Consider the following 25,185-nt stretch of genomic DNA (forward strand, 5'->3'; position numbering starts at 1 on the left):
AAAGAACAGAATGAGCAGCAAATGAACCAAATACAGAAGAAAAATGTTTTATTTAAAATATATGAAGAAAAACTGCAGCAAATTTACAAAAGGAAGATTTAATATTTAAATCTGACCTGTTGAGAAAAATAGGAGCCGATAGAAACAGAAAATGATCAGTGATTGAGAAAAACTGATCAACATTTCAATGAAATCTGATGAATGAAAGGAAAAAATAAAAGAAACAACATCTTGATATTCAGTGTGAAGCTTTGACTGGAAACAGACAGAAAAACATATGGATCCTGGAATAATCCTGGAATAATCCTGGAATAATCCTGGAATAATCCTGGTATAATCCCAGCTTCCATATTTAAAGAACTGGAAGAAGAAAAGGTTTCCAAGGACTCAATCAGAATTGTTTCACCAAGAAATAGATTGTAGAAACTGAACTATCTGTTCAACAGTGAGAGAGTTTCTCTGACAGGAGGAAAATCTTTAGACTCTTTAGACTCAACTCAGCACAGAAACACTGAGGAACCAGAACTGGGCCAGACTGTAAATCCAGGAATCAGAGGTTCAGTGAATGTGGTGTTGAAGGTGTGGAGGAGGATCAGTGAGTCAGAGGAAACTCTGTAGAAGGACAGAATGCCAGCAGGACAGTCCACATACACTGCTACTCTGTTAGAGACAGAGGAGGAGGAGAGACGAGTTTTTATGTTATTGTGCCAGACAGAGTAACCATCATCATCAGAGCAGCTCAGACTCCAGGAAAGATCATTTCCTCCAAACAAACAGTCTGTACTGCCTCCTTTCCTCCTGATTCTTCTGTAACTCACTGATATATAAACTATTCCTCTCCACCCGACCTCCCAGTAACAGCGACCAGTCAGACCAGTTCTACACAGCAGCTGATAACAGTTATCAAATCTGTCTGAATGATCAGGATATGACTGAAGCTCCTCCACACGTGTCACCTTCCTGTTGTCTTTAGACAGTTTGAGGTCTCTGCTCACTGTGTTTGTGTTGATGGTGAGTTGACAGGAATCTGATGGAGAGAACAAACACAATCCAGCTGCAGTTATTGATCATTTATTGACACTTTGATGATGACTCCTGAATGAGTGATGTGACAGTTTGAAGATGGTTGAATGTGAGCTGCTTTGTTGTCATGAATCAGATGAAAAACACACTTACACTTCCTCAGACCTGGTGTCAAGAATGGGAGTCCAGCAGGCTCCACCCTGAAAGGAGGAGGGGGGTCAGACCATCAGTCTCTTTCAGCAGCAAACATGGACATTACATGTCTCTCAGACACACATTGTCCTCCACTGAGACAGGAATAGAAAGAGTTGAAATGTTTCAGAAGCTTTTATCCAGCAGCTCAGTAAAGATCTCTCCTCTTTCCAATCTGATTTAGTCCATGAAGCAGAACATCTCTGCTGCTGCAGCAACAGGAGGAAACTTCTCCAGCTCTCAACTTCTACACTCTGACTGCTTGGAAACAGATCAGGGAGGAACAGCCTTTTCTCCAGGCTGCCTCCTCCTGACTCTAGCGCCACCTACTGGCTGTTCACCAGAGGTGGAGAAAGAACTCAAACAATGTACTGAAGTAAAAGTACAAATAAACAGACAAAAATGTTCTCTAGTAAAAGAACCACATTAACATTTTTACTTGAGTAAAAGTAAGAAAGCATAAAAAACATGTTTAATATCTGCTGAAGTTGTTTTAAAACCTGACAAACGAGCCTCATGGGAACCAATATTCTAATTTATTGAATATGACTGTAAATGTAAATATGAGATGGAGATTATTCACATTAATTCAGTAACCAGGATGTGGAAGAGTTTAACGTTACTGGGACATTCATGGCAGGAGACGCTGCGCTCCATGCGCCCCGACCGCAGTAATCAGTGTTACTGCCAGTTCAGCTGCTTACAAATATTTAATTGTTTTATTTATTGCAGTCGATTTAAACTACAAGCTGGTAAGATTACATAAAACTTCTCTAACCTAAATCAGTTTAACACCCAAAACTCAGACAGCGTTTGGCAGCTTAACTTTCCTCGATATGTTTTTCAGATTTGATGGTGAATTTTTGAAAGCTAGCAGTTCATGATATCAGGGAGGCAAAGGCGGCACCAGAATCATTGATTACTTTCAAACTAACCAACAAATCAAAAAGCGCAAAGCGACTTGGATGTAACTTGTAATGCAACGCTTTATAAAAATGTAGTGAAGTAGAAAGTACAGATACTGTAAAATGTAGTGGAGTAAAAGTTCCCACCATTAAATCTACTTACGTACAGAAACATGAAAAATGTCCTTAAGTTCAGTAACAAAGTTCTTGTCCCAACAACCAGGATCAGGTGAAGGACCTCTGCAGTCCCATGATGCTTCCTCTCCTTCTTCTAAACCATCTGATGGGCTGATATCATCCCTCTACTTTATCAATAAAATGTTTTTCTTTCTCTTATTACGATTCCATTATTTATCCAAAATGTGACGTCAGAGCTGTGGATCTGGAATCTGATTGGTCGGATGGATATTTCCCTGGTTTTCCAATATGAAGGGTCTCTGCCTTTTTCCAAGACGTTGGGAATTTTTCCCAAACTTTATTGAACAATCCCAAAAGCTTTCCCAACTACTGAAAACCTAAACACATTAGTCTTTTCTTGGATCTGTCTAAAAGGTCTTATTATTGTTTTTTCATTTCTACCACAGTCAACAGAGCACAATTCTACTTTTTCACCATCATTCACTGCAATTCTTCATTTCCTCTGGAAAACAAGGGATTTCCATTCTCTCCTGATTCCTTTCATTCTTTGGATCATTTTCCAGATGTCGCCCCCTGGTGGAGATCAAACTACTAAATGGAGGAAACTGTTAAAATTCTCACTTTCTTTATTTGCCTCATGAATAGTTTTCTTCACATTTTATGTAATTTATATTTAATTAAATCCTGAAAGTCGTGAGTTTTGTTTAAAATCTAAAGTTCTTTATTTTTCTCTCCCATAACTTTTAAACATCCATCTGACCAACATGGAGTTACTTTTCTTCTCATCTTTGCTTCTTGGGGCTGATTGGTCTGGAGCTCCATCTAATATTGTTTTAAAGTCCTTTCTGTCATCAGTAGATCATCATGGAAATCTAACTGAAATTCTTTTATTAATTTAGTCAAAGTCCCTATTAAACTATTAAACCCATCCCACTCTTTAATTTTCCTTGTGAGCCGTTCTTAGTCTGGAGAATATTCCAGAAAACTGGGTAATGATCTCTGCCTCCAGATGAGGCATCTAAATATTTAATTATCAAATTAAACATTCAGCTTCAAACTAAATGTTTCCCAGCAGACTGACTAAAGACATTTCTCCCTCTTCCTTCTCTATCAGACCTTCTCTGCTCCTGCAGCAGGTTCCTCCATACCTGAGAGCTTCCAGTCTCCAGTGTGGATCCTTCAGTCCAGCCGACAGCAGCTTCACTCCTGAGTCTCCTGGATGATTGTAGCTCAGGTCCAACTCTTTCAGATGGGAGGGGTTGGAGGTCAGAGCTGAGGCCAGAGAAGCACAGCCTTCCTCTGAGACCAAACAGCCTGATAAGCTGCAGACAACACAATTCATCACATGATGAGAAAATGAGAACATTGAGGTAGAACCCAAAGTCTGAAGTGATGGATGGATGGATTTGTAACATGTGGAATAAATAAGAAAGCCAAGCAAATGCTGGGATCTGTAATAATGTTTCTTTTTGCACCTAAGATGCAGCAATTTGTCAAGTGCCCAGAGTTACCTGAGAGTTTCCAGGTTGCAGTTTGGACTCTTCAGTCCAGCAGAGAGAAGCTTCACTCCTGAATCCTGCAGGTTGTTGTTACTCAGGTCCAGTTCTCTGAGACTGGAGGACTGGGAGCTGAGAACTGAGGACAGAGCTTCACAGCTTCTCTCTGAGAGGTTACAGCCACTCAGTCTGAGGAGACAGAGAGAAAAATCTGTTATTAAAGAATTCATAAAAAAATTTTTACTTTCCAGTCATTTATGTTCTTTTTTGAAAGATTGAAGGAACTATCTTATTTTGCACATATTTATGTTGCCTTTTGTTGTGAATTGGTTTGGTCAATAGTTTGGTCGCCATCTTTAAAGGACTGATCTAAAAAGAACAAGGAGGCTGGCAACAAAACTTTTGAATTCCACAATAAAACTAAATTCATCAAGTCTCAGTTTTAGCAGAAAGAGTTTTGCTTCTTTAATAATTTGTAATGATGACGGTGTTGTTATGGTGATGATGTTACATATTAATAGACATTCTCCGCGATGTATCCCTGTGGGCGACATCTAGGAGACAACGCATCAATAAATAAACTAAATCAACATGAATCAATATTTAGCACATCATTAAAAGTTTTCACTTGTTCAGTAATAATTGCAGTAACAATCTGTGACCTTACAGAGCTTTGTTGGAGGCTTTAACCACTGGCAGCAGCCTCAGAAGAACCTCCTCTGAAGCAGAGTATTTCTTCAGGTCAAACACATCCAGATCTTTTCCTGATGACACTAAGATGAAACCCAGAGCTGACCACTGAGCAGGAGACAGTTCATTTGTGGAGAGACTTCCTGAACTCAGAGACTGTTGGATCTCCTCCACTAGAGAACAATCATTCAGTTCATTCAGACAGTGGAACAGATTGATGCTTTTCTCTGCAGACACATTCTCATTGATCTTCTCCTTGATGTACTGAACTGTTTCCTGATTGGTCTGTGAGCTACTTCCTGTCTGTGTAAGCAGACCTTTTAAGAGTCTCTCATTGGTCTGCAGTGAAAGTCCCAGGAGGAAGCGGAGGAACAAGTCCAGGTGTCCATTTGGACTCTGTAAGGCCTGGTCAACAGCTCTTTGATGGAGAACCTTTAGTTTAGGTTTACTAAATAATGAAGACTTCTGAGATCTTTCTTCCATCAGGTTGACACCAGAGTTGATGAAGGTTCGATGAGCATAAAGAGCAGCCAGAAACTCCTGAACACTCAGATGGACGAAGCAGAACACCTTGTCCTGGTACAGACCTCTCTCCTCTTTAAAGATCTGTGTGAACACTCCTGAGTACACTGAGGCTGCTCTGATATCGATGCCACACTCTGTCAGGTCTGATTCATAGAAGATCAGGTTTCCTTTCTGCAACTGATCAAAAGCCAGTTTTCCCAGAGACTTGATTATCTTCCTGCTCTCTGGACTCCAGTGTGGATCTGTTTCAGCTCCTCCATCATACTTGACCTTCTTCACTTTGGTCTGAACCACCAAGAAGTGGATATACATCTCAGTCAGGGTGCTGGGCAGCTCTCCTCCCTCTCTGGTCTCCAACACATCCTCCAGAACTGTAGCAGTGATCCAACAGAAGACTGGGATGTGGCACATGATGTGGAGGCTACGTGATGTCTTCATGTGGGAGATGATCCTGCTGGCCTGGTCCTCATCACTGAATCTCTTCCTGAAGTACTCCTCCTTCTGTGGGTCATTGAACCCTCTGACCTCTGTTACCATGAAAACACACTGAGGAGGGATCTGATTGGCTGCCGCAGGTCGTGTGGTTATCCAGAGGAGAGCAGAGGGAAGCAGTTTCCCCCTGATGAGGTTTGTCAGCAGAACATCCACTGAGGTGGACTCTGTAGCATCAGTCAGGATCTCCTTGTTGTGGAAGTCCAGAGGAAGTCGACTCTCATCCAGACCATCAAAGATGAACAGAACCTGGAAGTGTTCAAAGCTGCAGATTTCTTTGGTTTCACTAAAGAAGTGATGAACAAGTTCCACCAAGCTGAACTTTTTCTCCTTCAGCACATTCAGTTCTCTGAACGTGAATGGAAATATGAACTGGATGTTCTGGTGGGCTTTGTCTTCAGCCCAGTCCAGAGTGAACTTCTGTGTTAGGACTGTTTTCCCAACGCCAGCCACTCCCTTTGTCATCACTGTTCTGATTGGTTGATCTCTTCCAGGTGGGACTTTAAAGATGTCTTCTTGTCTGATTGTTGGTTCTGGTCTGTGTGGTTTCCTGGATGCTGTTTCAATCTGTCTGACCTCATGTTCATCATTGACCTCTCCAGTCCCTCCCTCTGTGATGTAGAGCTCTGTGTAGATCTGGTTCAGAAGGGTTGGACTTCCTGCTTTAGCAATCCCCTCAAACACAGACTGGAACTTCTTCTTCAGACCAGATTTAAGTTTATGTTCACAAACTGCAGCAAGACGTTCTAAAATAAGACAAAAAGTAAAATCAAGAACTAGACAAAATTTTATTCTCAAGATGTTATGCATAAATGTGATTCCATCTCTTCAAATTTCAGTAAATGTCTGATTTATCCATCAGATTAAACCTTTGTAGAAATCCTCTTACTGCTCTCCAGACGGTCAGCCAGCTCCTCCTGCTTCATCCTCCGCAGGAAGTTCAGTGTGATCTTCATCACTGCCTCTCTGCTGCTCCTCCTCTGATCTTCATCTTCACCTTCCAACATATCATCATCTCTCTGACTCTCTGTGCATTCTGGGTCATTTGGACTCAGAATCTTATGGATCTTCTTCAGCTCGTTCTTCAGAAAAGTGACAATATTGTCCTCCAACGTCTGGAATAGAATAATAGATGAAGGAAACATCAGACTGAAATCAAGGAGCCAAACACCAGATGGATGTTTGACAGACTGATAATCCTCTGGTCTACAAAGTGCAGCATGGAGATGACTGTGAACAGAACGCTTGGAAAAGTTGTTGTTCATGTACAGACCATAAATATGGAGTCCAGCTGTGTTTGATGCTGCTGGGCAGATGGACAACTGGGAACCTCTGAGCTCTGCTGGTCCACTCTGTGGAGGAACCAGGACAAATTAGGAAGTCAGGAAATATTCATCCAGCAGTATTCAGAAATGAAATCACCAAGACTTTCATATTAAATATACTTGAAGCAGAAAAACAGAGCATCACATGAACAAAATGGAGTGAAGTTAAAAAGAGGAAGATGAACTACAAGGATGAAGAGCAGTAACACCAAAATCACCTAGAAGACATTTTAAAAGGTTGATGCTGAACTTGGACTTCAAACAGTCCAAACTGTCATTAGATCTGATGCTGGTGGAGACAGTTTCCCAGAGCTTGGGGACAGTGGAAGTGAAGGCTCTGTCCACACAGGTCTTCAGGACAGTGTGGGACATCCATCAGGTTCTGATGACTAGATCTGAGGTGATGTGGACAAGCAGGAGATTTGAGATATGTGGGTGTGTCCATGTGGGGTCCTCTACTGGATGTTATAGAGAGGATTTTAAAATGGATCGTGTAGATCCCTGGAAGCCAGTGAGATCACATTGTATCTGTCCACACAGAGACAATCAGAAGGTAAAAGTCCATGATGTAAAATCTGGATGTGAGCAGTGAACCAGGTGATCCAAGTAGTTATAAAAATTAATGTTCCTGCTGATCCCATTAAGAACCAGCAGAACCTCTGATGGTCCACATCAGCTCAGTTTGGTTGAGATCCAGCAGATCTCACCAACCACATCATGAAGCTTTCCTTCCCTGCTGAACTGTTCTCACAATGCACACAGGAACCAAGTCCTGATGGACCAGACTGGTTTTACCAGGTATTTCCCAGTGGAAATGTGTTCCACTGTTAGTCTGACATGGAGCCATGAAGCAACAGAACATCATCATCAACATCCCAGAGATAAAGATATGAAGGTGTTTTCATGAGAACAGATCAGCTGATTTCTGTAGATAATGGATCAAACCTCTCTGTAAAAATAACTGGTAACATCTGAGTTCTTACTGGTTCAGTTTCCATAGTTACAGCAATTAGATACAGCTCACCTCTCTGATGATGGAGGTCCAGGAGATTTAAATTGATTGGGAAGATCCATTGACCGGTCGCTCTTAAACGACACACAGCTGGGTTCTGATTCTGGTTTGAATCTCTGATGGATCCTGAAAGATAAACTCTCATTAGAAAATTTCTGTTGTTTGTTTTCAAGATAATTTTTATATGACTGTAAAATAAAGAGCTGTAAAACAAAAAACAGACAGATCATCAAGCTTATGTTCTAAATGATTCCTATCAGAACCGGTCCAATCCTCCAACATGTTCCTGATCATTGTTCCTCCTGAATAATGTCCAGCCTTCTTTAAAGAGCAGAAAGATTTGTTTCTGAGACCAACATGTTGGTTTGAAATGACTGACAGAAGCTTGGTGATTTTAGTGTTGAGCTCTGACATGGAGAAGAACCAGGAATCATTTCCACTCTGACCATCCAAGGAGGATCTGATGGAGCTTCAATCAGAACCAGATGGTCCGTTAGAGACACTGAAGCCCACTGCTCAATCAGATCCACAAAATATTTAGTTTAACTGTAGAAATGGTTGATAATCTGCCATGTTGGATGATGTTTGAACTTCAGAGGTGGAATCATAAAAATAATTAATAAAATCTTTTTTATTTCAGAATGAATCTGTCTTTTGTCAGATTTTAGAGAAAGATGCAAATATCAACCTAGAAATAAAATTCACTTCTGTCTATTTGTTCTTGTGTTAATATTAATATCGGACAAAATAAATGAGTGTTTCATTTGGAAAAATTGGGCTTATAAAAAACTGAGTAAAACACAGTTAAATGTTTCTGGTTCAAATGTCATGTCAACATAATAGTTTATAAGAGTGTGTCCTGACTGAGGATTTTTAAGTTTCTTTCTGTATGGTGTCAATAACTGACCAATGAATGATGGTTAAATTGATGTCAGGTAAACATCAGATCAGATTTTGAGTTTTCTGTTAACTAGTGAAGCTCTGGGTAGAGACTGTGGATCTAAACGGACCTGTTTGATTTTTGTACAAAGGAGCCAGTTGAACTTTATTGTGTTCATAGTAACATGTTCCTTATTGGATCATGTTTCCATGGAGACATCATACGTATTACATCTTTGACGTAATGCGTATGAAAAGAAAAATAACCTGAAATTCAGTCCAATGTTTTCATGACAACAGAACCCAACAGAACTTGTTATCATCACATGGCCACAATAACAGATATAAACTGAACAGTTACAGCAGTTAGAAACAGCTCACCTCTCTGATGGTGGAGATCCAGGAGATTTAAAGTCAATCATATCATCCTTTGACATGTCACTCTTAAAGGACACACAGCTGGGTTCTGGTTCTGGTTCTGGTTTGAGTCTCTGATGGATCCTGACAGAAACATGATGATTAAAACTTAATCAGCAAAGAGGAGCAGCAGCAGCTTCATCACCACGTCTGTTCTGGCCTGATATAGTGAACGCTGTGTGAAAAGGGCTGTGGACAGTTAGAGATGGTGACCTCACCTCTGACCTTTGCTCTGGCTCTCATCTTCCCCACACTGAGTGGTTTTAGAGGGAGGGACTCCCTCCTCTCTGTCCTCACACTGATCCATGCTGCTGAATTCACATCAGCTCACACACACTTTCTACCTTCACCTGCAGAGGAAACACACATCATTCATCTGCACATCAACTCTGATCATCCTTTACATCATTAGAGCTGGAAAAAGATCAGCTGCTCCTCCTCTGATTGGCTCTTCTTCTCTGCTTCATATCAGTGTCAGGTGAATGCAGTCAGACAGCAGAGAGGCAGAGGAAGCTGCCATCAGCTGCTGCACTTCTACTATCAGTCCACTAGATGGAGACATGGAGCAACATTTACATTCACTGATTCACCTGAACAGGAAGTATTTTAGTTATTTATTAATTTCTACAAGTGGATTATCTGCTCTATCAAATATTAACTATTTAATATTCCGATTGAATTAAACATATTTTAAGAATACCATTATTTTATTTTGAAAGGAAGCAACAGGACTTTCTGACTTTAATGGTGGAGACCAGAGTTTGATTCCAGGAAATAAAACCAAGAAGCAGTTTGTTCAGAGAAGAAGATAAATAAAACCAGCTGTTCAGCAGAGAACTTCAAACCGCAGATTTTAGTTTTTTAGCTGAAATCAGAAGTGAACATTTTCTCCAAACATCAGAGAGCAGAAACAAGCAGGAATATCCTGATGACAAAGTTCAAGTAGGAAACAAAGCAAACTTACAGTTTGTTCAAATTATCCAAAGAGTTGATGAAGAATATCTGAACAACAAGCTGAGACCCAACAGAACCACGGTAGATCCAGAGTGGTGCCACAAATAAACAGGTTAGTTTTAACTGAAAGTGTTATGAGGAGAAAAGAGCCCAGACTGGTCTGACTGGTCAGACTGACTGGGAGTCAGAGGAAAGTTATTCTGTTGACGTCTGAAGACAGAATCACTTCTCATAAATCTGTATCCGCTGTTATTCTGCTGATCCAGGTTCTGTTCAACACCAACTGAACCAGAACCTTTTTTAACTTGGAACCAACTGAACTCTTCATTAGTGGGGGTTTGTCTCCCTCTGCTGGTGAAACTCTTACCTGCATATTGTCTGGTTATTAATAACAGATTAAGTGATTTTTAAATTATCCAAATACAGCTCTTGAAAAAATTAAGAAACCTCTTAAAATGACCAGTTTCTCAGATTTTACTTTTTATACATAAATGTTTGAGTAAAATGAGCTTTGTTCTTTTTTTCAATGTGTCGGAGTTATTTATCTATTTTCAGTTAAAATTTAGATTATTTAGTTCATATTTATTTGTTTATTTTCTAGTTGATTTATAGTTAGAATTTTTGTTTAATTTGTTATTTTAAATAGGTTCTTTGGTTAGTAATTCACTTAATTAGTTAATTAATTTCAGTTTGGGAAGTGGGTGTTTCACCGTATAAATAGGTCTTAGGCAGGCACGTACAGAGGGGGGGTGAGGGGCGCTTGAGCCCCTGCTCTTTTTATCCTTTTTTTAAATGTTTTTATTTTTAATCTGTGTGTCAGAAGGCCTGTTTGTGCCCCTCAGCCATAATATTTAGCTAAATATAATAATTTAGTAAAAATAAACTAGTCTGGCTGCCCTCAGTCTAATAATGACTCTCAGAGCCTCCATGTTGTTCAGACTCCGGGTCCATGGTGAGAAGGAGGAGGATCTGTGTCCTCTAACTATCAAGTTATGGGCAAGAATATTTTTTCATGCACTGGTTTGTGAATAAAAACGTAGGTCTGATGTTGACGTTAGAAAAACTGTTTCTATTTATATTTTCATAATCGTCCTTGCAATAGCGGGACAAAACCCGCCTCGCCACTAAACTCAGAAATGCTGCAGAGAAACTTCTGATTTTAACTTCATCATTCTGCTAAAGGCCCGGTTCGCTACAGGCAGCTTGAGTCGGTCCACCGACAGATAGAAAGAATATCTGTCTTTGTATCAGACATCCTGATATAAAACACGATACCGACTGTCACCGCGAGTCGCAACGCAGTTCAAAGCCCCGGTACCACCTGGTACCACCTGGTACCACCTGCTCTCTCTTCGCTCTGCTTCTCCTTAACGTTTCTACCAGGCGGGTTAAAGCCGCTGCTGACAGGATCTGGGCTGGAGGTTCTGGGCTGTAAACAGAAGTTACTGCAGAACCTCAAGTGTTAAAGGAAGATTCGGCCCATTTAGAGTCACAAAATAAACATCAGAGAAAAAATTGTAGCAATAAATAGAACCGCAGCAAAAAGCCAAACATGCCACAATGAAAAGAATCAAAATGTCCCCAAAGCATCGGGGGACTGACAGGTGCCACCGGGGGATTCCAGGTAGATTCCAGGTGGATTCCAGGTGGATTCCAGGTAGATTCCAGGTAGATTCCAGGTGGATCAGTCTGCATCCAGGTTGTTCTAGAGGTTAAATAAATATTATTAGGGCTTAATTAGTAAAATGGCTTCAATTTTGCTTATTTCATAACTTCATAACCTTTGACCTTCTCTCCTCTGGTCTGTTTAACAGCTACAGTCTCAGATCAGCTCAGCCCTCCAGGACTGTCAGCAGCAGAAACAGAAACTTTATACCTGTTGGGGAAAATATAGATTATATTTGCTTTGCATTTCCCCACATGATGGCAATGATACAGTAGGATCCAGTTAGATTCTTGATTAATATGGGTTGTTGCTGTGTTGTTGTACGGAGTTTTTGTTCAATGTGCCATTTTTTAAATTTGAGCCCCTGCCCCTCCATAGGTCTCTGCACGGCCCTGCTCATCGGCAACAAGCACCAAACTGTCATGTCTCTCATGAATAACCGAGAGTTTTTTTGTTTTTCTGCCAGGTAGAGAGAAATATGGGAATGTGAGATGAGAAAACGTTAGACCAACTGTCAATGATTTAACAGGAACTAAAAGGAAATCTTAAATATGAGATCAAAAAATGGACAAATGGGTAAATGTTCTTCCTGCACCTGGATTGTCTCCGTTTGTGATATTTATCACAACATTCTTGCAGTAAAACATTTGTCCACCTCAACTCTGACCTGCCTTTCAGAACCCAAACTCAGTGCTACAGTACTCCGTTTTCTCAAAGTTACCCTGACATCCTAGTTCATTTCTTCAAGTCTCCCTTTATGCTCAGTCCTGTAAATAAGACAATAAAAGCAACAGCTTACTATCTGCAACATATAAAAAGTTATAAAGCAATACAGAAGATGTGTATTTTCTGAAATGTAGCAGAGAAGTTTTACAGATTCCTTCCATATACATGATGTTTATTGATATATAAATACAAAAAAAGCATATTTGAGTGAGTTCTGGTAAAATTGTACTGTACAGAGTAAGTGCCACATTCAATGCTCAGATTTATCTGGATTTCTTTGTTGTTTCTGTGTTGCTCTTTTTTTTCTGAACACTTAAAATGCAAACTTCTGTGTGTTTTTCTGCACTTGTTAAATTTGTTTGTTTGAACAAGTTGAGGAAAAAGGTGCTGAACTTGCAGGAGATTTTGATGTGGAAACTTTTCCAGCAGACCTTAAAATGCACAAGGAAGAGCAGTTTACAGGAACATGTGGGAAACTGATTTTCTCTGTTACCGTAATTATTATAATAAAACTTGAATTGTTGAATATATGAAACCAAGTGAAACAATTAATTTAAAGCATTGCAAAAAAAATAAAATGTAAGGTTTATTCTTTATGTTTAAATGAAACAAAAAACAGTGACTAAGATGATATTTGGAGGAGCTAAGAGAAGATGTTAAATCTACAAACACTGTACCAAATATCAAACATGGCAGTGGCAGCATCATTCTGTGGGTCTGTTTTTCTGCCACTTTCATCCACTTTCATAAAGTGGATGAAATAATAAAGGATGATGCTTTTATATTCTTTAATATTACCTCAGCGAAGTTCCCAAATTGTGATTTAAAACACTCATAACCTTTGCATAAAGCTTACTGATGTCAAGCTTGAAGAAGCATCCTTACCTGAAACCTAATAGAAATATGTGCACAATGTTTCAAAAGCAGTTCTGTTTAAATAAATAAATAAAGGTCCGGGTTTACCTCCAATGTATTTTTCCTTGCACATTTCATTTTGTTTCTCTGTATGTTCACTTAATCTTAATGTTTTTTATTTGTTTATATCACAGTTTAAAAGGTTTACTGTACCTGGAATCAGCATGTTTTAAAACATGTATTGTTGCTTTAAGAGGACAATGATCTCACACACACTTCTAAAGTGGTTTTGATATTAATACTTTACATAAGCAATAAGCTCTTGGAGAGCCATGAACTCTGATACTGAAAATATGCCGTTGTTTAATATGCCAGTGACGTTTACATTGGAATAAACCTATGTTGTCATCTGTACACGTTACCAGGCAACACCAGTTACCTTCAGGTGTCGTATGTTTCGTACAGCTGACAGTGTTGGACTGACCTGTTCCTGTTATTTTTACTAAATGACTAAAATGTCTGAAATATAGTCAAGTGTTTTTTATTTCACATTTTGTTACAATAAAACCACAAACTTCATAGCATTTTATTTGGAAATTTATATAATAGACCAACTAAAGTTGGTGATTTTATAATTTTTTTTACTAGGAAACATAAAAAAATGTGTTATGCATTTTTGAATTCAGGCTCTTTAATACGTATATGATCCATGCAGCTTAACTGTGAATAATAAATGTTAATCACTTATTTCTTTATTTTGGGAACTTGGTGTCAAAGCAATTTTCTGACTTTTCTTGCATGTCATTAAAAGTATTTGATTGGAAATGGTTTTAAATTTTTCATACAGGCATAAATAAGTAAATGTTTCATGTTTTATCTCTAAACTTTACCTTCAGTATAAATTATGTTTCGCCTTTAATTTCCACTTCTGCCTTAATGTTAAAGAGAGTTGCTGGTGTTACAGGAGCATGTTTTCTATAAGTTTATTCTGCCTCTTCAGCTCCACCAGCACGCATGAAACTTTTGGTGCAATTTGACGCACATTAAAAATAAATGGTAAGGTGAAGTTTTAATGATTTAAAAACATTTAAAATTGCATCCAGCCAGAGCCAGGGAGACGATCTGTACTTGGAAAGCTTTTGTTCATTTGAGCTTGGATCAAAGGTAAATGTTTCATACAGGGGGAAAAAACGTGATTTATAATTTATAAGGAAGTTGTGATTCATGCTGTGCTTTTATAATGTTTTCTACCACTTTGTCAGCTCTGAATCTCATGTTTTATGCCTATTTTGAACCTTTTTCTTATTCAGAGCACTTTGAAATGAAAGTTACAATCTTTCTGTAACTTTTACACCGTTAAACTTGCTATAGTAACTGTTTATTCTTGCAAGGAGTCTGTTTTTAAGCTACATTTGAGATGTACAAAATTAATAAGTAATAATTAGGTGCATTTTAAAATTGGTGTCTGAATTTTCTGGTTAGTTTTCTTAGTATGTATCATATTTCTATATATCTTTATCCTGATATATATTGATACTGTTTACTGGTGGTTATATGAGTGTAATTTATTCAGGATTAAACTATATTAGTTGTTCTACCTTGTGCTTGTCTTTATTGATCTGTATTGTTCCTATAGTCATAATCCTGCTCTAGGAAGATGTTAAGATGTTCTGGTAAAGTTGTTTCATTCCCCAAATGACATATTTATGTTGCATTTAGCAAACAGAAATTGTTTTGGTTATCCTAACTTAATGACTTAATGTTTGAAAATGGCAACAACTTTTTATACAGTTTGTAAATATCTGGTTTCTACTGTACACTATCTATGGGTGAGTAAAAACTCAAATAACTCAAGATGTGGATCAGAAAAATCTGCCATGAATAGATCAAATTTGGTCTCAGTGAATGTCAAAAAAACCAAAAAACATTTATTTAGACCAGAATTAATCACTTTATTTTGTACATTTAACATGATGCTACCATTATAAAGAATATTCCTTCAGAGTTAAAGAATTTCTGCTAGTTTTTCTTTCAGTAAGTCTCTCCATGAGGATTAAAATATTGCAGCAGAGTTTCTGACAGGAGTTAGAAAGACGTCAGTACGCGCAGTCCCAAAGATCTTATACAATCTTATTTCAGCACTGCACATTGAATTTAATCCCCAAAAGCAGGACTGGAACCAGAACCCTCAAGTTTTTGCCTCTTATAGAACCAGCTTCAAGTTTAGATGGGAAGATATGAGCTTTGCTTCTAATTTTGCTCTAAAATTGTTCCCCAAAGCTGCTCTGTGTTCTCTCAGTGTGCCTTACTGCAGCCATTTCTGTGTTTATTCTCACCCTCATACTGTTGGCTCTGTTTTTCTCTTCTTTCTTCCTGTGCCCTCTCTGCAACTGGTCCAAACAGACGGCGGCATCTTGGTTTTTTTGGCTCACTTTCTGTGAGAAGTTTTAACTTTAGGGATGAAGTGAGAGCTAAACCAGGAATAGATCATTACAAGGTAAAAGACATAATCTATACCCAAGTTTTTAAGCACACGCTTTATGCATGAGGCCCCTGAGCTCCATGTTGGCTAATGATGGCTAACTGTTTTCCTTACAGTACGACGGTTTCCGTGTAGCAAATGAAAACACACATTGAGGTAAGACAGCTTGGTTTATTGTACTGCACTGAAATGTTTAATTTGTACATTTTACTTGTGGTTTTGGGTCGGCTGTAGTTTTTGGTCTTTGCTGTTGTTGACGTGTGATGCTAACTGAGCAAGTATTCACTGATTTTAGGGGATTAAAATGGCTGAAAGCAGATTTTTAACGCAGTACTTTGATTTTATAATACAGGCATGTAAATAACGAATGCTTTGAAACATTTTCACGTTATGTTTTAACCTCAAACTGAAATGTTTGTCTTGGGATTTTATGTGATAGAGAAACAATGTAACACATAATTGTTGTGAGGTGGAAGAAAAGTAAAATAATGCTGTTGTTTTTTAATTATTTCGATTTTGTTATGTTTAAATATTCTGAAAAGTGTGTTGTGCATTTAGTTCAAATGGTTTCCAGGCATGCATAAATATGGAAAAACAAAGCAAAAATACAAAAATATATTTTTTCTTTATTTCTGTCCATCCTTTCATTCTAGTGTCTGCCCTTCTTTCTCGTTTGTATTTTAACTTTTCTTCCTCTCTTCTTCCCTTTGTGCCTTCACTGATTTTCTTTCATGTTTTTTGTTAGAAAAATGTGCAGCAACCTTGTTGACAGTTTAAAGTTTTTAGCTGCCTCTTTTCTTAGTCTTGCAAAGCTCTGTCCAATATTTCAATAAAATATATTTCAGTTTGTGGCTTTAAAATACAGATTTGAATCTCCAGTCACTTGAGGAAACTGTATTAGTAATTAATATTTCTGCTCCAGAAATTAGATATTCCATTTTTAGTTCAATACATTTACTTTTTAATTGGTCACCAAATGATTTATAGAATAAATGTCGGCAGCAAACGGGTCAAAATCCTTTAAAAAATAAAAATAGTATTACATCCAGTAACAGTACATTACAAAAAACACAAATTAAACACACCAATTTAATTCACATAAAAATTTATGCAGTTATCAACTTTGTAACAAACATTTCAAACAGATCCTCATAAAATCAGAAAGTTCAGTAGATTGATTTTATTTTCTGAACTTTTTAAAGTTTTATTTTAAAAACTTAATAAAAACAGAAATGTTCAATCTCCCAAATGTAAGAACAATAATGACAATAGAATAATTCAGTTGAATTGAATTATTTTAAGCAGAACCAAGTATGATAAATAATGTAATCATTCACAAGTTCCCCAAATGTGAGCTTCTTTCAAAACGGAAAAGATTTCAATGAACTTCTAAACCATCATATTACTCCTGGGTAGAGACGCTCCCATCAGGGTTTTTCCTGCCGGTTCTGATCACCATGAGGTCCGATCACTGCCGATCACAGATACCGATCACATGGATTGGCTGTTAATGTTTGGCTTTAGGTAGAAATGCTACTATGTGATCTGGCAAAATGGAGCCATAAAATCACCTCATTTAGACAAAAACATGTCCAATAATTTTCTCTGAAAAGAAGCTGGAAAACTGGTTGCAGGTGGCAATACATTGGAATTCAGGCGGTAACGTCACAGGAGGGTTTGTGATTCTGTCAACTGTTGCAAATAAAGCTCGAGCATTGTTAATGTTTTTGTTTATGACATCTGCAAAGAAAGGCTCTCTTGCATGTTTTAGTGTTAAATGATAGTTACGTAGTCTTTCTTTATAGATGTCACAATGAACGTGAAGTTGAGTTTTACGCCATTTTCGTTCTGCCCTACGGCAGAGTTGTATTGTAGATCTAACTGTTTGTGTATTTCTCCATGGAGATTTCTTTTTACCAGACACAACCTTCATTTTAATTGGGGCAATGGAATCAATAATATCTGAAATTTTAGACTGAAAATCATTTACCAACTTATCTACGTCATTACAGCTTAAGGATGAGGAAGAAGAGTAGATTTGATTAAATGTTTCTGCTGTGTTTTCAGTGAGAGAACGTTTTGTGATGGTTGCTGTTTGTCCAAGTGGGTTAAAAGATAAAGAACTTTCAAAGATAACAGGAAGTGATCCGACAGGGCGACATCAGTTACAGAGACATTGGAAATATTCACACCCTTACTGATAACCAGGTCCAGTGTGTGTCCTTGAGTGTGTGTTGGTTGTTTGACATGTTGTGTTAGACCAAAAGTCTCTAAAATATTAGCAAGCTTTTTTGCCCCTCTGTCTTGGGGGTTGTCAACATGAATGTTGAAATCACCGACAATTATTAAACAATCATAATCAATACATATAAGAGATAGAAGCTCATTCAAGTCAGTAAAGAAATTTTCCACAAAAGTTGGAGTTTTGTATAGAGTTACTGTCAAAGTTCATTTGTGGCCTTTAACCTCAATTCCAAGATACTCAAAAGAGGTGAAGTGACCCAAAGAGGTTTTACTACAATTTATGGTATTCTTAAATATTGAAGCCATGCTTCCTCCTTTTTTATGTTTTCTATTCTCACTGAAGAAATTGTAGTTAGGAGGCGCAGATTCAATTAGTACGATTGGTTCATTATTATCATTAAACCATGTTTCTGTCAGAAACATAACATCGATATTATGCTCAGTGATTAAATCATTAATTAATAGAGCTTTAGCACAGAGAGATCTGGTATTTAAAAGAGCTAGTTTAAGTGACTTGGAGGCCAAGAAATCTTCAGTCTGAGGTTCCTTTAGGCAGGGGAACAGTCTGAGGTTTGAATTAGGTCCCCTATATTTTATGTTTCTGTTTCTTGTACATTTTCTTGTAGTTATCCGGACAGGTAATGTCCTGTTCTGCAGTGCCGGTGGGTCAGACACAGAGCAAGAAGGGTGTAAAGATAAAGTCTGGATCCCGGCCTCAGACCTCAGAAACGCAGAGTGATGGATCCTCTGGGACGGTAGAGTCAGGTGGCTTAAATGTAGTGAGGTCTGCTACGTGAGCGCTAAGGAGAGACGTCCCAAGTACAACCTGTTGATTGATTCCATCTGTAAATTTAAGAAACTCCGGTCCAGAAGACATTTCTTCATGTGTATCTTGTGAATCCTGTGAATTAGTGGGTGAGCAGAGAGGCAGGGGGGAAGGAGGAAGGGAACCAGTCGCTCTGTCCTCAGTCGATGTTGTATCAGCTTGTTTTGGAACTGGTTGATCCTGATAAGCGGAGGGTTCCATCCTAGTCAGACATCCTTGAGTCTGTTCTTCTGAAGTGATGTTCTGTCCTTGTTGATAAAATGAATAAGATTTGCAGTGAGTAGCTTTATCCCATGTTTATCAAGATTGCGTCCACCTCTTCCGAAAAGGTGAAAGCACTGCCAATAGTTAATGTTTGGCTTTAGGTAGAAATGCTACTATGTGATCTGGCAAAATGGAGCTATAAAATCACTTCATTTAGACAAAAACATGTCCAACACTTGCAGGCTCATGGCTAATTGGTCTGGTTCTGATGGCTTGTTTCTGACCCAGTAGAGTAATGCAGCAGAACACAGGGAGGAGGCAGAGGAATTCCATTTGTTCTCTCAGATTATCTCATGTTAGGACATAGAGAAAGTTACATTAAAACTTTTTTAAAGTTTCCTCCTCAGTACCGCGTAGCGATGGTCCAACAAAAAATTATTGTGATGATTAATCAGGTTAAACATTGGCTCATTCTGAAGATTTTTAACCATTTACACCTTTTTTATACAGTTTTATACATTAAAAGATACAAAAATAAACAGATAATTAAATCACTTGTTAGAATATATTTACAAAGTTTTTTCCATCTATTTTTAAACTTTCTAACTTCTTTTCTGCAGTTCCAGGGTGAGTCTTTCTTCATGACTCTTTAAGGAATGAGAAGCTCAGCTCAATGTTTTTATCCAACCTTGTTATTAATCAGTGAAATAAGTTGGAGGAGAGACGTTTGGTTCCTGTTGCAGCTCAGTGTTAATCTGGTTAATCTGAGAGATGAGCTCCAGTCTAACACTGCAGTGAGGATTAAAACCGGCCAGACAAGGTGAGGGACGGAGGAGAGGTCACCATCAGGAAGTTTGAACCTCTGCAACAAACTGCATTTTAATCACAACCAGCTGCTGATTTTACTGGGTTTTGCTTTTTCCAGTTAAATCCTTTATTTTCCGGTTTGGGTTGAATCAGGTGTGGCCCACGTTGGCGCTGTGGCGGGTCATATCCATGTTGATTTATTCACTAAAAACAGGTTTACTTTTTGTTATCAGATTTAAATGTAAAATATAGCAGAGATGCAGCGATCAGACCTTTTCTGTCCAACACTGATCTCCAGTTTTCATTCTGCTCTGATCTTCCAGTTCCTGGGATTTTTCCTCCAAAGAGAAAAATGTTCTGCAGGTTCTGAGTTTCAGGTAGACGTTCTGAATGAAACAGAAAATATGAAGATTTTCCCACTTTAGGCTTCAAAGCATTGACCTCTGACCTTCATGGGATGGGAAAGTTTTACTTTAAATCAAGACTTTCTGAAAGGCAGAGTTGATGAAAAAATCTTTTTAATGCAAATATTTAAATTTGAACAGGAAAAGAACAGAATGAGCAGCAAATGAACCAAATGCAGAAGAAAAATGTTTTTATTTAAAACACATGAAGAAAAACTGCAGCAAATTTACAAAAGGAAGATTTAATATTCAAATCTGACATGTTGAGAAAAATAGGAGCCGATAGAAACAGAAAATGATCAGTGATTGAGAAAAACTGATCAACATTTCAATGAAATCTGATGAATGAAAGGAAAAAATAAGAGAAACAACATCTTGATATTCAGTGTGAAGCTTTGACTGGAAACAAACTGGAAAACATGAGGATCCTGGAATAATCCTGGAATAATCCCAGCTTCCATATTTAAAGGACTGGAAGAAGAAAAAGTTTCCAAGGACTCAATCAGAATTGTTTCACCAAGAAATAGATTGTAGAGACTGAACTATCTGTTCAACAGTGAGAGAGTTTCTCTGACAGGAGGAAAATCTTTAGACTCTTTAGACTCAACTCAGCACAGAAACACTGAGGAACCAGAACTGTACCAGAACCAGAACCCAAATCCAGGAATCAGAGGTTCAGTGAATGTGGTGTTGAAGGTGTGGAGGAGGATCAGTGAGTCAGAGGAAACTCTGTAGAAGGACAGAATGCCAGCAGGACAGTCCACATACACTGCTACTCTGTTAGAGACAGAGGAGGAGGAGAGACGAGTTTCTATCTTATTGTGATGGACAGAGTAACCAACAAGATCAGAGTATCTCAGACTCCAGGAATGATTATTCCATCCAAACAAACAGTCTCCACTGCCTCCTTTCCTCCTGATTCTTCTGTAACTCACTGATATATCAACATCTCCTCTCCACTCGACCTCCCAGTAACAGCGACCAGTCAGACCAGTTCTACACAGCAGCTGAGGACAGTAATCAAATCTGTCTGGATGATCAGGATATGACTGAAGCTCCTCCACATATGTCACCTTCCTGTTGTCTTCAGACAGTTGGATCTCTCTGCTCACTGTGTTTGTGTCGATGGTGAGTTGACAGGAATCTGATGGAGAGAACAAACACAATCCAGCTGCAGTTATTGATCATTTATTGACACTTTGATGATGACTCCTGAATGAGTGATGTGACAGTTTGAAGATGGTTGAATGTGAGCTGCTTTGTTGTCATGAATCAGATGAAAAACACACTTACACTTCCTCACACCTGGTGTCAAGAATGGGACTCCAGCAGGCTCCACCCTGAAAGGAGGAGGGGGGTCAGACCATCAGTCTCTTTCAGCAGCAAACATGGACATTACATGTCTCTCAGACACACATTGTCCTCCACTGAGACAGGAACAGTCCAACATTTGGATTGCAAACTGCAGTGGATGTAGGAAGAACAGTTGGTGCTGCTGCAGCACAACTCATTTCTCCAAACACAGGAAAAGCTCCAACAGAGAGGAGAAAGGAAATCCCTCAGTAACAACCTGAAGAAACTCACTGAAGCCTAAAAGGACATCAGGAAACTAAGGAAACATTTCTGGAAGCTCAACCTGATTTAATAATCAGCATTAAAATACAATCAATCTAAACTCTGACACAACACCTGGATACCTGTTCCATCCACACTCCCACACACAGATGAAGGAATGAAACACTAAACAGCCCTGCTGCTGAAAACCTGCTGTGGCCTCACTGTAATATCCAGAAATACAAACATTAAAAAGGAGAAGCTGCATCACATTCAACAAAGAGTTCAACAAGAATCAAAGATTTGATCTCTGAGCTCAGACTCACAAACCAGGGAGAGGCTTCCATCATCACACACCTCTGACAAACACCTCCAACCTTTCAGCACTTCCTCTACCAACCAACACCACCAGGTGGCGCTGCTGCACACATTTACAATGAGACCAAGAAGAAGAAACAGCATCCTGAATCCAGCAGCTGCAGTAATGGCTTGTGAAAGTGTCCAAGGAGCATCTGGAACCAGAACCAGCAGATCCAACAGTCCAGAGAGTCTTTGTTTGCATCTTTCCTCTCAGATTTCCAAGCTGCTCTGAGAGGGAAATGACATCATCACTCTACTGATGATGTCACGCTCTGATGTCACTGATCAGGAGCTGCTGGACTTGTACATTTCCAGCATGGAGGACAGAGAAGATCTCAGCTCTGATGAGGAGCTGGCCTGCCTTCAAACTGATTCAGGGTCAAAGAAATATTTCCAGATGAAGTCAGACTAAAATGTTGGATTGTCCTGCTGTTGCAATCAGAGGCCAAGAAGAAGCTTCAAGTTCTTCTCCTGTTCAGCTCTACGTTCCTGTCAGAGACTTCAGCTCCTCATGAGGAGAACAACTAAAGCCTGGAACAGACTGACACTAACATCCTGACATCTCATCCCTGAACAAAGCTTTGCAGCATCAAGGTGACTCTTAGCGCCATATATGGACAGATTTCCTCTAAAGGGGGCGGAGCCTGGATTGGAGGAACCAGCAGCAGCTTCCAGGAACAAACCTTGGGAACCTCTGGAGGAGAACATGGAGATGAGATTCCTGCTTTAATCAGTGGATTCATTGATAGAAAACATGACGACTGAAATATCTGAGAGTTGCAGCTCCATTTTCTACAGATCTGCTGGAACATCAGATAGAAATGAAGAATAACAGATTCAGGTTGAATCTAAAGGAGGCTGAAGATCTCAAAGTTTAATGAGAGGAAACCTGATGAGCTCTACAGTCCACTAGATCCAGATCAGAACATCTACACTGGAAGCAGAGCCACAAGCTAGAAAAATATAACATAACATTACATAAAACTTCTCTAAGCTAAATCAGTTTAACACCCAAAACTCAGACAGCGTTTAGCAGCTTAACTTTCCTCGATATGTTTTTCAGATTTGATGGTGAATTTTTGAAAGCTAGCAGTTCATGATATCAGGGAGGCAAAGGCGGCACCAGAATCATTGATTACTTTCAAACTAACCAACAAATCAAAAAGCGCAAAGCGACTTGGATGTAACTTGTAACGCAACGCTTTATAGAAATATAGTGAAGTAGAAAGTACAGATACTGTAAAATGTAGTGGAGTAAAAGTTCCCACCATTAAATCTACTTACGTACAGAAACATGAAAAATGTCCTTAAGTTCAGTAACAAAGTTCTTGTCCCAACAACCAGGATCAGGTGAAGGACCTCTGCAGTCCCATGATGCTTCCTCTCCCTCTTCTAAACCATCTGATGGGCTGATATCATCCCTCTACTTTATCAATAAAATGTTTTTCTTTCTCTTATTACGATTCCATTATTTATCCTAAATGTGACGTCAGAGCTGTGGATCTGGAATCTGATTGGTCGGATGGATATTTCCCTGGTTTTCCAACATGAAGGGTCTCTGCCTTTTTCCAAGACGTTGGGAATTTTTTCCAAACTTTATTGAACAATCCCAAAAGCTTTCCCAACTACTGCAAACCTAAACACATTAGTCTTTTCTTGGATCTGTCTAAAAGGTCTTATTATTGTTTTTTAATTTCTACCACAGTCAACAGAGCACAATTCTACTTTTTCACCATCATTCACTGCAATTCTTCATTTCCTCTGGAAATCAAGGGATTTCCATTCTCTCCTGATTCCTTTCATTCTTTGGATCATTTTCCAGATGTCGCCCCCTGGTGGAGATCAAACTACTAAATGGATGAAACTGTTAAAATTCTCACTTTCTTTCTTTGCCTCATGAATTGTTTTCTTCACTTTTTATGTAATTTATATTTTATTAAATCCTGAAAGTTGTGAGTTTTGTTTAAAATCTAAAGTTCTTTATTTTTCTCTCCCATAACTTTTAAACATCCATCTGACCATCATGGAGTTACTTTTCTTCTCATCTTTGCTTCTTGGGGCTGATTGGTCTGGAGCTCCATCAAATATTGTTTTAAAGTCCTTTCTGCCATCAGTAGATCATCATGTAAATCTAACTGAACTTCTTTTATTCATTTAGTCAGAGTCCCTATTAAACTATTAAACCCATCCCACTCTTTAATTTTCCTTGTGAGCTGTTCTTAGTCTGGAGAATGTTCCAGAAAACTGGGTAATGATCTCTGCCTCCAGATGGGGCGTCTAAATATTTAATTATCAAAGTAAACAATCAGTTTCAAACTAAATGTTTCCCAGCAGACTGACTAAAGACATTTCTCCCTCTTCCTCCTCTATCAGACCTTCTCTGCTCCTGCAGCAGGTTCCTCCATACCTGAGAGCTTCCAGTCTCCAGTGTGGATCCTTCAGTCCAGCCGACAGCAGCTTCACTCCTGAGTCTCCTGGATGATTGTAGCTCAGGTCCAACTCTTTCAGATGGGAGGGGTTGGAGGTCAGAGCTGAGGCCAGAGAAGCACAGCCTTCCTCTGAGACCAAACAGCCTGATAAGCTGCAGACACACAATTCATCACATGATGAGAACATTGACGTAGAACCCAAGGTCTGAACTGGACATTGGGAGGAAAAAAGTCAATAAATTAACCTGTCAATAAGATGAAAGAGTAATAACGCTCTAATTTTTTTTCTCAGTAATAAAAATCAACATTTGTCACATGTAGAACGGATCAGAACAGAAACATCCTTCATTGTTCCGCAGCAGGGAGTTCAGGTTTACCAGAAACAAGTTTAAGGTAAATGGAAGACTCGGATATTCAAAACTAATAGGAGACTGTAGAGTAAGGACACATTTAAAACAGAGGAATAATAATGCTGTGCATTTAATAAAAACAGTATAATCAGTTTGACAGATGTGCAGCCGAGTAGAGCAATTTATAATCATGTATAAGATGTGTATATTTGTGTATTGAAACAGCAATA

The 25,185-nt window shown here is 38.7% G+C and overlaps 2 protein-coding genes across 2 annotated transcripts in view; both read right to left on the minus strand.

Moving 5' to 3' along the window:
- Positions 1–261: 261 nt before the first annotated feature.
- The window catches only part of LOC111609494 (NLR family CARD domain-containing protein 3-like), a 32,645-nt gene continuing 7,721 nt past the window's right edge, over positions 262–25,185 (minus strand). The window contains exons 7-10 of the mRNA XM_023338242.1: positions 24,584–24,757; positions 21,556–21,602; positions 20,849–21,406; positions 262–484 (exon numbers count right to left, since the gene is read on the minus strand). Coding sequence (XP_023194010.1) covers positions 20,871–21,406; positions 21,556–21,602; positions 24,584–24,757 — 757 coding nt within the window. The 3' untranslated portion in view covers positions 262–484; positions 20,849–20,870. The remainder of the gene's footprint in view (positions 485–20,848; positions 21,407–21,555; positions 21,603–24,583; positions 24,758–25,185) is intronic.
- On the minus strand, positions 473–9,330 carry LOC111609492 (NACHT, LRR and PYD domains-containing protein 3-like). Its single transcript, XM_023338240.1, has 10 exons — positions 9,313–9,330; positions 9,059–9,178; positions 7,811–7,924; positions 6,735–6,813; positions 6,351–6,576; positions 4,422–6,207; positions 3,770–3,943; positions 3,407–3,580; positions 1,177–1,223; positions 473–1,027 (listed from the first exon to the last, which is right to left on the minus strand). Exons 2-10 carry the CDS (start codon positions 9,112–9,114, stop codon positions 498–500), a joined length of 3,186 nt encoding a protein of 1,061 aa, XP_023194008.1. The 5' UTR covers positions 9,115–9,178; positions 9,313–9,330; the 3' UTR covers positions 473–497.

Source organism: Xiphophorus maculatus, chromosome 8 (assembly GCF_002775205.1).
Source record: "Xiphophorus maculatus strain JP 163 A chromosome 8, X_maculatus-5.0-male, whole genome shotgun sequence".
In the NCBI taxonomy this organism is placed as follows: domain Eukaryota; kingdom Metazoa; phylum Chordata; class Actinopteri; order Cyprinodontiformes; family Poeciliidae; genus Xiphophorus; species Xiphophorus maculatus.